The sequence below is a fragment of the Barbus barbus genome (assembly GCF_936440315.1).
Source record: "Barbus barbus genome assembly, chromosome: 29".
Taxonomy (NCBI): domain Eukaryota; kingdom Metazoa; phylum Chordata; class Actinopteri; order Cypriniformes; family Cyprinidae; genus Barbus; species Barbus barbus.
The window spans coordinates 14,596,590-14,611,716 of record NC_136757.1 but is presented as its reverse complement, the minus strand read 5'-3'; the positions used below and the strand labels follow the sequence as shown (position 1 = coordinate 14,611,716).

Genomic DNA, 15,127 nt, shown 5'->3' with positions numbered 1-15,127 from the left:
AAAGAAAGAGACACAATGAATGAAAGAAACAATCAAGAAAAACTAACAAAAAGCAAAGAAACAGACAAGAAAAAAGATAAACGTAAGAAAGAAAAGAAAAGAGCACAATTCAAAAAGTGTTGTGTTGCCTCTGCCTCAGAAACTGTGCTTTTCTGCTCTCGGAGAATAGTTCTGGCGCTCGGACGCTGCTCGAGTCGGACCCTGCAGAAAATGGGCTTTGCTTCTTTAAGACTCCCCTGAAGTTTGAGATGTACACACGAGGGCTCGCGGCTTGGGTGGTCTCTCTACTTTGGTGAGCTGTTGCTAAGCAGCTAATAATAGTCGTGTTTTCTGAGTAATTTTTGCCCTTCTGGAACCAATCAGAGCCCAGGAACCCCGGCCATCTGACAGCCCCGGAGGCGGGATTTCGAGTGGCTTTGCCCCGCCCCTCCTCCTCTGTGTCCGAATGGAGAGTGATCTTTTTTCACATCTATTGAATCTCTCAGAGATCGCCTTGTCGCGTGGCCTGAGGAGAGACCACATAGAGCACAGAATGCTTCAGCCAGCGAGGGACCGACGTTTCCACAGCATCCACTTCGCCTTCTGATATCGCGGACTTTCCAGCGGACGGCGTGAAAGTGGGGAATTGTTGGAGACCTCCAGATTCGCGAAATGTTGGAATGGAAGGCGCAGACTCTGACTCGCCGTCTCAAACAGGAGTATGAAGTGCTTCGCGGATCTGGGATCAACGAGAGACAAACTTGGTTTTCTTCGGATATCACTAAACGCTCGCGGGGAAATACACTAGCGCGGATAACGAGACGTTCGGCGCAGACTTTGCAACATGGCCTCGGCTGTTAATGTGTCCTCCGAGCAGGAAAACAGAGACCCCGATCGGCCGAGGTTAACGCGGAGAAATGGGGGCAACTATCGGACCGCCGCGGCGGATTTGGAGTATTTGCAGCGGCCGAGCTATTGCGATGCCGCCTTTGCATTGGAGCAGATTTCAGAGGTGCTTTTATGTTTGCCCCGTTTGTTGGGAATGCTCTGACAAAGTGCTCAACTTTAGTGAAGTCGCTAGGTAACGGGATAGCCACGGCACCGATGGGGGTGTCTATGCGGGAAGCAACCTGTAGCCGCTCGAGGGATTCGCTGCATTTGTTCCCCGCTATGTCCATCTGTCGCGATTCAGTAATCCTAAACGTACCTGTCAGACGAGAAGCTGAGCTCGGAGCGTGAAGCGAAGGGTCTTAAGTTTTGTTAGTGATGATGGCCCTAGCAGACTGATTGAAGCCCCCTCAGATAGGATCTACACGGGGAGTAGTTTTCGTCCCGCACTGCTCAGACACGATCCATGTGGCTGCCCTCTTCCGTTCACAAATATTGTCGTAATTCTCTCTGTGATGGCTGCAGCACTTCCCAAATCACATCACATCGCGTCCCTTCAGATATGCGACCCACGTGCATCTCCGATATTGCATGGCTTTGGACACTGTAACCTGTTTCTCTGATACAGCGTCCAAAGGATGCAATCTGACACATTGCATCAAGTCTCAGATTTACGTTTAGTTTATGCGTGGAACTAGAACTCAGTTGAATTATACTATTTGAAAGCCGAGAGAATGGTACAAGTTGTATGGCAAGCCGTTTTAACATTTAATAACTGGAATTGAGTGGTATTTATTTTTGTTACTAGTATTTATTTATTACTAGGAAGTCATCTTTTTTCAGTTTCATTAGTAATTACTATTTGTCAGTTAATGGTCGTCATTCTTTTGCTTCTAGTCACAATCCAAAATAGAGACAAATAACAATTTTATTGTTATTGGTGGCATTTGCCATTCAATTCTTTGGTAATCTGTGGTTCAAACATGATGGGTAATTTTTATCTAATATATATGACAGCTTTTGTGGCACTTATAAGACACCTGAATCTATCTAATTCTTATAACGTTATAAGACTAATTGTGGCTTTTTTTAATTGTCAGATGTAATTATCAGTCATAACTGCTATTCCATATTTGATTTAAAATCTTACTGGTAAGATTAAGAATCATTCTAGTATCAACTTGAAGTCACACTTGTGTCTAACGAATAGGTACTAATGTCTGTTTAGTACTAGGAAACTGGAATATAAAGTTGTAACTAAAGAATAAATACTTGCACCTAATTAATAGTTACAAGTAATACTGGAATAGATACTAATCTAAAGTTGGAGAATTCAAATTTGCCAGAATTTGTCATTATTGGGATAGCGACTAGTTGCAAAGGACTAAGTCTTACTAGTGTCTAATAAATAGTTATTACTTGTGACACTGAAAAAGTCATTATTGGGTTACTTACTAGTAATAAAAAAGCACTTACAAATAAATACATTTTTGAGGAATAATTGTTAAAATGGCTTGCCACAGAAATAGTGCTGGAAAGTGTGGAGAGGCTACTTTTAAGACTTTATGAGTCTTGTTGTTTATACATAACTCTAGTTGTTTAATACATTTCAAGTAATTACTTTCAAAGGAAGAAAGTAGTTTATTCCTGAAAATACAGTTATTGAAAACCCATAAGTGCCATTTTAGCTTATTTTCTGCAGTTAAGTCGAAAAAAACATGACCGTGCAATGATGGAATTGAGTTGAATCTTTTTAACAAGGTGATGATGAGTTTAATATTTGCTCTCTCTTGTCTTGTAGGGGAGGGCGACTGGGAGGAAAGCGCCGCTGTGGTTGAGAGCAAAGTTTCAAAGACTTTTGTTTAAACTTGGCTGTTACATACAAAAGAACTGCGGAAAATTTTTAGTTGTGGGCCTTTTAATATTTGGGGCTTTTGCTGTTGGCTTAAGGGCAGCTAATCTGGAGACGGACGTGGAGAAACTCTGGGTAGAAGGTAAGAAGCTGTTTTCCTTCTACTTTAAGCCTTTCTAATACGTTTTCCCCGCAAGTGTAATCTAAAAGCAGACCTGAAGCAGTGGGTGGGGTGGGGGTCTGTCATGTAAGATGAAGGAATTGTTTATTGTATAGAAATCTGGCAGAAATCCATTTTAAATGTGAAAAGAATGTTTTTCAATTTGAATTTGCCTCGCGCGCACGAACGCAGTGTGGAACACGATAGCGCGCGCGCTCGCCGATTGTTTCCAAGTTCGATACATCAGTGGATATATGATTTAGTGAGCAATGTGAGTGTTTTTAACACGAATAGCCGCCATTTTGTGAGTGTGTGCGAATAAGTGTGTGTGTCTGCCTCCAGCAGTCGAATCTGATCCGCGCTGCTCACAGAGCCTGTGTGTGGTCCTGTTTTGGACAGCGTTCAACTTTCCAAAAAGATTTGTCTCAGAGTTTCAGCAGGAACCGAGCGAACTGCAGGCAGAAACGTGCACCCAGACCCGACACAGACTACAGCGCACAGGCAGCTTGAAGAACGTTTAAAAGAAATTTTATTTTATGAATAAATCAATTGTGAGAAGCTGGGGCTGTAGTGTGGGTGGTGATTTTTTTTTTGAAGGGGGAGGGGCAAACAGGCCGTTCTGCTTTGATCTACATTCCTGAAGTTTAAAGAACCTTTGATAAGACCATGGATGATATGAGGGCTTTCCTTTTAAGATGCTTTTGCAGTCATGATTTTTATATTAAGTTATTTTAATTGGATGAGCTGGCTTTTAGTGTGTTTTGGACTGTAAATACATGCCATGTTATGTTTATCCAGAGCTGATATTAAGTCAGTGGTGTGTGGTAGAATTTATGAAAAGAGGAGACCATCATCTCTCTGTGTGTTTTTTTCATGTTATATTTCTACATGATGTGCCTTTTAAACCAAAAACTGTGTAATATGTTTATCCAGAGCTGATATTAAGTCAGTGGTGTGTGGTAGATTTATGAAAAGAGGAGACCATCATATCTCTGTGTGTTTTTTTCATGTTATATTTCTACATGATGTGCCTTTTAAACCAAAAACGGTGTAAACATGAAACACTGTTTTCTTTACACTATAAGCTGGCAACTATTACTGTAATATTTGTGTATTTCTATAAACATACTTTACATTTTTGCATTTTTTAGCTCTCATTTAGTTGTACATCACTGTTTCAAGTCGAAAGTAGTGATGTTTGAGTGGATCAGCAGTTTATTCTGTAGCTGGTTTATAAATTCACACCATTTTGAGAATTTAGTGCTATTTGTCAACCCTTTTCGAGCATAAGTGGCTGCTGTAATTATAATGTTGTTATAATTGACAGATTGTAAACAGTAATTGAACTATCATAATAAGATACATCCTGTCATGTGACTTTTCCCAGTATTTTTCAGTTAGCCCCCATGAAACAATATTAACTTATAGAAATGAGAGATTTTGACACTAATTGATATTGTTTTTATACTGTTACATAGGCTAACTGCTAAGTTATTTTCTCATCTCAGTTTTTTGTAAGAAGGCACTGCGTCCCTTGGAGAATATGTCCTTGATTAGGCACACAATAAAATGTCTTTATGAAACGCTACCATTGATTTGTAACACTTGCAAGTCTGTTTGACACTTCTTAAACTTAAATTATAACTAAAATAGTAAAGGAATATTCATGACTCCACATTTGCTCCTTGTAGTTGGCTTTATTTAATTTAGTGTCTGAGGTATATAGGCATTTGTGAGACTGGGCTGAATGAGTGGGCCTAATGTTTGAGAAAATTATTGAATTTAGAAAAGTATATTCATATACTGTGTATATTATAGGATATTTAGGTATATTTATATACTACTCTGGTAAAGTAAATGAGGTATTTTTATGCTCCTGCCCATCTAAGGAATTAAATTGAGTTGTTTTTTGAAAGCTGCATTTTTTTTAACTGATCTGTTCAGAACTAGAGAAGGGAATCATTTTATTGGCTTTATGATCTCACTGGCCTCTTTTTTTTTTTTTTTTTTATTGCTTTTTATTGCCATCGAGCAGACACTTTTTCATCCAATGCAACTTAAATGACACTAGTTGTAGTTCCAGTCCCCCTGGAGGAGCTTAAGTGATTGCTCAAGGCTACTATGGTAATGGAGCAGGTGCAGTATCTCTGAGATTTTTTTTTTTGGTCAAGCCTACATGAGACTCATCTTGGAACCCTTTTGCAGTAGCAGCCTAGATGCTTAAACCTCATTCTGCCCCTTGAGAGAGAAACCTTTGCATTAATGCTAAATATTTAATGGAGTGGAGTGTCACAAATCTTTAGTAATATTCTTAGTATAACAGTATAGTCATTTTTGTGTGAACCTTATCACAAACACCTCGCTAACCCAGAGCTTTATCCTCTTTGCAGTTTTATCTCTGTTGCTCACTTCCACATTTCCTTTCCAAGAAGTGCAGGAGGTTTGCAGATGAAGTATGACAGTCGGTTGCTGGACACACACTCACTCACACCTCAGTTGTTCCCATGTCGAAGCACATGACAGCTTCCAGATGCAGTAACATTGTTTGTTTAGATTAAACTCCACAGCTGAGGGATAGATTAGTTCTGGTTGGCCAGGTTCTGCTCTGGGAGATGTCGGCCCAGCGTCCATTAGGATGCATGTTTATGTTTAGTTTGGAACAGTCTTTTGCTAGCGACCTCCAAATGACCCTTCGTTGAAGCTCTTGTCTCTTACTCTCCCTTAAGTTCAGCTTGAATGAGATTCAGTGTGATCTCATGTTGGCTTTCATCACTTGCCATTGAGGGCTGTTACGCTCCAACCATTATAATTTGTTTGGTTGCTCTACAGATTTTCAGCGTTACATGATTGGTGTAGATAATGTTGTCATAGCTTTCCAGTCACTGGCTGAATCCTCTCGCTGATCTGATATGAATGTAGCTTTGATGGACGCTAATGTTTGGAGTTGTGGAGATTTGTGGACCTCTAGCAAACTTTTTCAGGTTTGTGCAGAAAGAGTTATAAATATTTATATATATTTATTTTATAAATAAATATATATTAAACATATATTTAAATATAAAAAAACATAAATGTATTTAATTTGATTATTTAAAAAAAAAATCTAAATAATGGCTTTGACTTTATTGTAGATGACTTTTTAAAAAAAAAATTTTTATTGTACATTAAATGAGTAGCCATCTTTTTTGTTTTCCAAATCACAGGCTCCAACTTTTTAAAGAAAATACCAGCACCACCTGAATTTAATTAAAACAGTTTCACTTAAACATTCGCCTTCCTGTACGCCCTCCCCTCCTGGCCGCTTTTGAGAGGGACCGTTCTCGCAGTGAAATCATTAAGATATCAGGGTTTGGGTTGTCCCGTTCTCTTGTGTGGGGGGGTAGCATGAGCCTCTGGGTCACAAGGCTGTGTCCCTTAGGACCTGAGGTCATTGAGTGGAGACTCCACTATTTAAAAGCTCACCTGATACTGGCTACATGACCTGGGTGCAGAGTGAGGGGTTCCAGCTAACGCCAGTGATGATGAGAGAAGGTTTACTACTATGTTAGCCTGCCTGTGGAAGAGGAGTTGATCAATTTAAAGGTAATAAATGAGTAATTTAACCAGCAAGATGTTTTTATACACCCAGCAGGGGGCAGTGTGAATTTATTAGATTGGTGATCAATGAGCAGTTAATCTGGAAGATGTGTTACTTGGGTTCATTTTATTCTTATTTTAAACAGTTGTTTGTCTATTGGCTCTTTTTAGTGCAGATTTGATGTTAACTGTATCAAGTTTTTCACTGTGTTTTATGAGTAGAGCCATTTAATTTTCTCTCTTCAGGTGTTTACTCTTTAAGTTCTTTTATTTGACGTGAATTGTAGGCTGACAATGCCCTTACATTCAACAGGTATGGACATATTGACAAACATGGTTTCTCAGTGAAACGTGAGGATGGTTAAGGGTTAGCGGTGTGGAGAAGTGTATAACCTGCAGTTCATGTTGGGAAGAAGTTCTTTTTTAATATGAAGGAAGTGGCTGAAGAATGTGGCCTCCCTGCATTGTGGTGAAGAGATGGGGACCTAGTGGAATTCTCCCTGTTTGGATGTGCTCAGGAAGGCTTGGACACACATGGCTGAACTGTAAGGGATGTATGTGGAGCCCTGGAGGCTTTAAGGGGTTTGAAGTTTGAACTAGGTTTCTCAAGATTGGAGAACTGGGGTCTGTGTGTCTGCCCTAAAACCTTGGTACTTCATGTAAAAACATTGTGGAGATAGCAATAGAACTAATAATTATAATAGGGATGTAACGGTATGAAAATTTCTCATCACGATTATAGTGACCAAATTTATCACGGTTATCAGTATTATCACGGTATTGTTAAAATGTGCTGGAGATGTTCAAAAAGTACCGATACATAAATCACTTCAAGTTTTATACTTAAAAATCAACAAACAAATGAGTTTTTGTTTGCATAATCACTAAAACAATAACATTACCAATGAGGTCTGGATTTTAAATGACAACTTGACTGACACCAGTTTAATAGCATGTTCAAATAAATAATGTAAATGTTCAAATAAAGCTTTGAAAAAGTTTCATATAAAGGTAAACCTCACATTTCAGCCTTTAAAGAAAAGAGTTAAGTCAAAATGATAATTGATTAATAAGGGGAAGGGGGAAGTGGTGTGTGGCCAAGTATGGTGACCCATAATCAGAATTTGTTCTCTGCATTTAACCCATCCAAGTGAACACACAGTAGTGCACATACACCTGGAGCAGTGGGCAGCTAATGCTGTGGTGCCCGGGGAGCAGTTGGGGGTTCGGTCCCTTGCTCAAGGGTCTCACCTCAGTCGTGGTATTGAGGGTGGAGAGAGTGTTGGTTATTCACTCCCCCACCTACAATCCCTGCCGGACCGGAGACTCAAACCCACGACCTTCAGGTTACAAGTCCAACTCTCTATCCACTTATCTGCTCCATAAATAATTCTATATAGCTTATCTGAATTGTTTAAATGTGTAGAATCGTAAGCTTGTTTTTCATCAACCGGTTAAAATTTACAGCAGGGCATGCAAATTTAGTCTTTTTTGGCCAGACAGAATCTGCACACAGGCTGAATGTAAATAAGTGTCTGTAAATCCACTCTCTGACAGCAGGTGGCGCTTTATATGGAAAAGCTGAATTGCAGCTGATTCCGGTGAACTCCGCGAACAAAGCAGTATTGCGTTTAAAAACACTTCCTTCAGGTCTTACATGGAGCTAAGATGAAAACAAAATGCCATCGAATTGTTTCTGAAGACAGTCAGATCCTTCAGAGGTACATTCATATCATTAATTCACTGATATATTCATTTGTATACTTCCCTCAGCACTCTTTTAAAACCTCCCAGCTTTTCCGCCCTATTTTCACTCAGAATGAAACTAAGGTTACTCTGCTGCCGTCCGCTCGTGAGACTGTTACACTCTGCTTTATGCTGGACAGTATTTATTTATCGTGAGTTGTTCAGATCGCGGTAATCGAATACGGTTTTAATGATAATTAAAATATGAAACGGTAATACTAACCGTGGGGAATTTTATCATGATTTATCGTCAAACCGGTAATCGTTACATCCCTAAATTATAATAACAGTTAAAAAGCAACTGTGATTGCTAATATAGATTACATTTAGATGGACTGGATTTCTACATTTTGTGGAAAACTCGCTGGGACAATGCTGGAGTGTTGTTGGGGATTCCCAGGGTGTTGCTGTATGGTTGCTAGGGTTTTCTACATGATTGCCAGTGGGCTGAAATGATTAGTTGACATTATTGACAAGAAAAAAAATGTAGACACATATTTTTGTTGTCGAATAGTCGGTTGGGTCTGCAACCTTCAACATCAAAAGACCCCTTTCTCTCTGAATAAAATTTACATGGAGCCACAAAACATATTTGATCCCTAAAATGAATATAACACGGCATATAGCTAAAGTTTCATATTCAGTTATGTAACAGGACAGGGTCTAGCAATCATTTCAGAAGCGAGAGGGAAATAAATATCAAATGTACTACTACGAATAATAATAACAATATGCAGTCCCTGTGTCTAATTGACACAAACGTTTCTTATCTCTCTTAATTGGCTAAGAAATAAAATACACTGCTGGCCAATAACCAATCATTTGTATTCTAAAATATTTTTGATATATCAAAAGTAATATAGAATACAAAATATTGGTAATTCTCCATTTTCCTAATGACAAATTTTATGAGTATTATTGGTTTATATACTACAAACACGTTTTCCAATTTTATCACAGAATAAGGCAGAAAATATAATTTTAGCTTCTGTACTGTAATAAATGCTGTCAATTAGCACTGTGTCATTCATTTATTACCTGGAGAAGACTTGAAAAACACACACAAACCATATGTGTCAATATTGTTTACGGTCTTCACATTTCATCAGTTAAGGTTTATGTTTGTTTATTCAGCTTAGCTACAGCTGGGTGATGCCTTTGTCCATATTAGCAATTTCCTGGCATGTCAAAAGATATTATTAGGCTACTTCTGTGAGTCCGTTTTGGACTTTCTGTATGAGAGCGCCCTCCGGCTTTGAGTATGAATGAAACATACACTGCATGAGATTGTTTAGCGCTCCGTACTGTTTACATCATTTTGGGTACAAACAAAACATACACAAAACTGACAAAATCTTGTCAGTTTTAATTTAAATTAACCTAGATTTTTTTACACTGGCCCTCAAAAACTTCTACCTGAACACACTTGCCCGAAAAAGTGCAGCGGAAGAGTTTAGGTTTTATTAAAAGTCGGGGGTACACCCATGTTACAGGGAGCCACTGCAGAGGGATGAAAGAGTCGCACGCAGCTCTAGAGTTACGGGTTGCTGACCCCTGATCTAATATGACCTAATTTAAGGGCCTGTAATAATGTGGTTTGACCAGTGTGGTGCTGTAGCGCAAAACTGTAATTCAGCTCCCCCAGATGCAATTCAAAAGAACAAAACATGGCGCTTATGGGAATTTGTCGGAGTGCAAACAAAGCCAGATCAATAGAGTGTAGGAAAGTTTTACAAAACTATAGACAAATAAATGTTGTCATGTGTAAAGGCCCTGATATACTCACTGTAAAGTAATTTTTCGTTCATCTCTTAGGGGTAAAAATAAGCGGATTACTGTTAGCATGACAAATATGACAGCGGTGAAAAAACAGCAGTTAAGAAAGCATCTGATCATAGCGATATGTTTGCACCAGTTTTGCAATCAGCATTTCAGTCACATCACAACATATCTATTACACTTCATATAGCATATATATAACACTTTATGCAATAGATTGCTTTAAGGTAAGCAGCTGTAATTTTCTCCAATGTGGAGCTAGAGTAGTTAATATACAAAATATTAAACGAATACAAAAAATACATTAAAATGATTTGCATAGATTAAAGCTTGATCTGCCTCAGGACTGTTTGATATGAGACTGTCCTCTCTTTCCGTCACCTCATTTTGTGTGCCAAATATATATTTTTTTATTGTAAAAAAATAATTTTGTTTGCTTAGTGGAAATAGTGATGTTCTAGTCCCTAGAAATGGTCCCGTTCTCAAATGGAGCTTTATGGGATTTTTGTTGTACGAGGTTCATGCACAGGGCTCTAGACTGCAACCAAATTGGTCGCATTTGCGTAAATGTTTTGAGAATGCGCAAGTTCAAATTTGACATGGTCACATTTGTGTGAGTGCATGCTCTGTGCTGCTCCAAAGTGTTGGCTCCATACAGCGTCTGTTGCTGAGTCGCGGCACATTGTAGCAGGAGTCAGATTTCCCTCATCAACTGAAGAGAGGCGCCGTCAGTGAGAGCGCTTCAGGTGTAGAGCCTGGTTTGTACTTGCCGTGTTAGCACGACCGCGTAGGTGTGCGCCGTGCGCAGCAAAAAAATTACGCAAATATTGAGGAAACGATGGTGGATGGAGGATTTGGTTTTCAAGCTAAAGTAAAGTAAAAGACCGCTTCTTAAACCAGAGGTGGTGAACGGTGAACGTGTTGGTATTCTTATGGAAAAAAAACATGCAAGCACTGTCACCACAGCCAGTTACTTTTATTTTTGTTTTAATTTTGAAAAGCTTGATATCTTTGCTGTTTACCTCACGTTGCGCTATGGAGGCTTTTTTAAATGTATTAATTATTTGATTCCTCAGTGTTTGCGAAACATTCTGTAATTTCTTTTAGTCGGTATATAATACAGCATTTGGTGTATGCCATGCCTCGTCTTATTCGTTTTTGTTAACAAACCTAATGCAAGCTAGTTTGTCATTGTAGCTTACTGTTTTATTGTTATTGTGCTTTTTAATTAAGAATAACAATAAATCCATCTTTTGTTTTAGTCTTAAAAAGTAAAAGGTGTATAGATGTAAGCAAAACAGGCAATCATCTTTTTTGTAAAACGTGACAAGATCGCAAATTCGAAAGCGAAAGCATCCAAAGCCCGGCTTATATCATAGCAAAAGAGGAACTCCCACTCTTAAAATTCAAATCACAAATAATAGGCTACTGATGAAAACGAACGGGTTGAATGGTAAGCATTTCGTTACCATATAACTATAAACTATGATAAAAGTTCATCAGCATGCATTGATTAATCCCATGTAGCGAAAAAAAAATATTTCACGTGGGAAGAATGAGTCTAGAGCCCTGCATGCAGTTTGTTTAATACTTATAAATTTGAATTTCTCAAACATACATCTGATTATCTCATATTACACTGTCTATAAATCATGATTTCTTCAGCGGCAAACTCGACAGTTTTAAAACTGACGCAAGTGTGGGGAAGACGGATACAAATGGAGCAACTCCCCTCCACAACCGGCATCCTGACAGCCATCCAATTCCTGTGTTTATATTCTGCATACCTCCACTCCATGTTATTCAAAAAACAGAGACACTGAAATGACGGAAAAGACTTGCGCGCTCTCTCTCTCTCTCTCTCACTTTCTCCGACTCCCCTTCCTCTCTCTTTTCTTCCGAAAGGTTTCGCTGCACTTCAGCCCCCCTTTCCGCGCTCCTCTCACTGACACCCCCCCTCCTCCACCCCCCTTCACTTGGGAGTCCAGCCCTGGGATGCCAGATGTATTACAGAGTGAAGCGTTGCAATGTAAACACAGAGTCCTGCCATGGATGCCGGGTGGTCCGGCCCTCCCCCTCTCCACCCTCCCTCTCTCTGTGGCCGAGGAGTTCAGCGAAACAGTGCGAGAGGGGGAGGGGAGTGTAGTAGCTGAAGTGTTATTTGTGTTTTGGCTAGAACGGCCGTTTTTCTGCAATCTGCTGTTTCGGTTAATGCTTCATACGTATGGGCCGGGATGCTACAAAGTTATACTTCGGCCCACACCTAGACCAATTTCCATTCGGTTCTTTGGGAATGGATTAGTAAACTTGTAGTGAAAAGGGAAACTTTAAAACATGGTTGATGTAACGTGCAAGAAGTGTTTTATAAATATAAAGCCGTCATGGAAATGATTAATGCATCTGTTGCAGTTTTTCATTAAGGTATTAGCTAATTTAGATTAGCGGTGGTTATACCACAGACTCCTGTAATCACCCAATCAGAAAGCTCTTTTCCAGAGCCATGTTACAATAAGTGATACATGTATTTTAAAACCCTGGCTAACTGGAAATGTCCCAGTGATATCTTATTTTGCCGAAACTCACTAAATGTTTGGGTAGGTGCACACACAGTACCACCCCCCCAACCTTGAGCACCAATCCACACACTTTCCCCCATGCTTTTTGTTGCAATGCGATCCAGTTCATTTGAATAGTTTTTTCTTAAGGGGAAGGGACTTGAATGAAGCCAGCAACGTGGAAAAATCTGCCCATTCAGGCCCCTCTGAATGTACATCTCTGGATTGCAGTAAGCTGTATTTGTAGGCAGCGGACTGCTAAATACATCCATTTTTCGTGGTGCAGATCTGGACAGGTGATTAGCATAATTAGAGGAGAGCTGGCCATACATATGGTAATGCAGTGTGGAGTAAATGGCAGCTGCGGTGTAAAATTTGTGTCAGGGGTCGAACAGGCTGCTCAGGGGCATTGTGCTACAGCTGCGGGTCAGGGACTCTCTCTCTCCCTCACTTTTTCTTTTTCTCTCACTTTCACCTTCTTTCTTTACCACCATTCGTGTCTTCTCTGCAAAAGGCGGAAAAGTGAAGTATGGTGAAGGTCAACGTATGGAGCCATTGCAAGGCTATTTACGGATATACTACCTATTTGTATCGCTATTAAAATTGGTGTGTAGAAACAGCAACATTTTCCCCGGAACCCCACGAGTTTCTTCGTACGAATGAAACTCGTTGGTTTAGATGAGAGAGTGCCGGTTGGTGGTATGTCGATGCCATCCGCCATTGACTGGGCTTGTTGCAGTGAGCTGTTGTTTGTTCTTGGAGTTGAGCAGGTTGTGCGAGGGAGAGAGTTCATGCCGCTATGACCCTGTGCAGAAACTACCGTGCGACCACAGGGGGTCTCTCTGAGTTGGAGTCTAATCCAGCTAATCCCGCCTGCAACACAATCATAAAAAATGCCTCCCTGTGCCGGCATTACCACACACAGCCCCTTCCTCCAACCCATCCCCCCACCACCACCTAAAAAAGCCGTAAGCCACACCATCCCATCACGGTGCGACCGTTCCTCCCGACCCTCCAGCCGTGTGATTGGCGTAGTCGGTGGGATGAAGTGGTGGGCGGTAGGGGAGCTTGCGGTTGTGTGGAGTTATGTTATGATCTTGAAGGGGTTGGATGCAGTGGTTTTGGCGGTGGTGGGGGGTTGTGGGTGGGGCATTTCTTTTGTACCAAACCCCTCGCACCCCTCTGAAACGGCCACTCAAAAGCCACTTTGCAGCTGAATGGTGAGAATAGTAATGCGCCGCTTGAAAACTGAGGGCATTGGGAGAGTCCTTCCAATGGCAGCTCCCCCTGTTTGTGAAAGGGAGGTTCAAGGGTTAATGTTATGCAACAAACTGAATGGGCCCAGTAGAGGCACCAACACACACTGACATGCACACCAGATTCACTGGCTGCCATGCTGCTCCGCACCCCTCACACACCTGTGGGTTGTAGACAAATATGGAAATATGGTTTTACATTTAAACTTGTTTCTGCTATCTAAAGTAGCAACATATTTAGTTAGGGGAAAAGATTATGTCTTGATTTTTTTGTGATTTGTTTATTGGTGTCTTTGCTGCTGCACCAACTTTCTTTTATTTTGCTGTGTTGCCTTTTGTTGTGCTGTGATGAATTTTTTAGCTTCGTGATATATACAAATAATCAGCTGCTTTTTTATAGCTTTTCTTGAGGAACATCTCATCAGATGAGTTAATTCTTATGTTCATAGAGATCATTGTTGTTGTTTTTGTTATTATACATAATTTAAATTCATAATGTTGTAATAATAATACTTTAAAAATTAAATTCTGTTAAAGATTACTTTTTTGAATACTTTATTATAATTGTTTTTAAGGACATAGTTTTAAAAAGATTATTTTTTTGGTTCAGATTAATTTAATTTATTCATTTATAGATTTTTTGTGAAAAGTTCTCTTAACAAATATTTATTTTGAACTTGTATACTGTATATTGTCATGCATTCTGTCACATTGAGTTAGGCATGACTTGCTATTCAAACAGTTTCAACTGATTCAGAGATTGAGTTGTTAAAAATTTATTTCTAGTCTGTTTCATGAGTCTTTTTGACTGGTTTATTAAAAATAATATTGTTATTATTAAGAAATAATACAGTTAAGTCATGAAACTCTAGATGCAGGCTGACGGGTTGTTAACATAACTGATGATATTCAGAGAGTTAAACGACTTGCCACAAGCTCATTGGTTCATGCTGCATAGGCAGCCAATGAGCTTACTGCCTTGCATTTATATGGCTAGTATTCACTTGAGATTCCTGCAGTGTGCTTTCAGAGTCCTGAAGCCCTCCACCTGTATAGATCTGCTACGGGTTATTTTATATGCTATTTGTGCAGCAGCAGTATGTCTTAAATACTCACGGCACCGTATCGCCATATGCATTGGCAGTAGCAAGTTCATGTACTTGCTTGCAGCATCAGCAATAATCTACAACTACAGCAGTAATCAACAGCAGCAGCAATTCAGCAGCAGTGTAGCAAATCTATTCCGTCAAGACCAAATACATTAACATTGTCATATCCATCACCATGCTAAAATCTTCAGAGAGTCATGATTTAACTGGTTCTCCGTTCCTTATCC

The 15,127-nt window shown here is 39.8% G+C and overlaps 1 protein-coding gene across 1 annotated transcript in view; it reads left to right on the top strand.

The window, feature by feature from the left end:
- Positions 1-498: 498 nt before the first annotated feature.
- The window catches only part of LOC306849363 (protein patched homolog 1-like), a gene marked incomplete at its 3' end in the record, with an annotated part of 60,731 nt that continues 46,102 nt past the window's right edge, over positions 499-15,127 (top strand). Inside the window, 2 exon segments of the mRNA XM_079384321.1 lie at positions 499-991; positions 2,669-2,861. Of these exon segments, the coding sequence (XP_079240447.1) occupies positions 824-991; positions 2,669-2,861 (361 nt within the window). The 5' untranslated portion in view covers positions 499-823.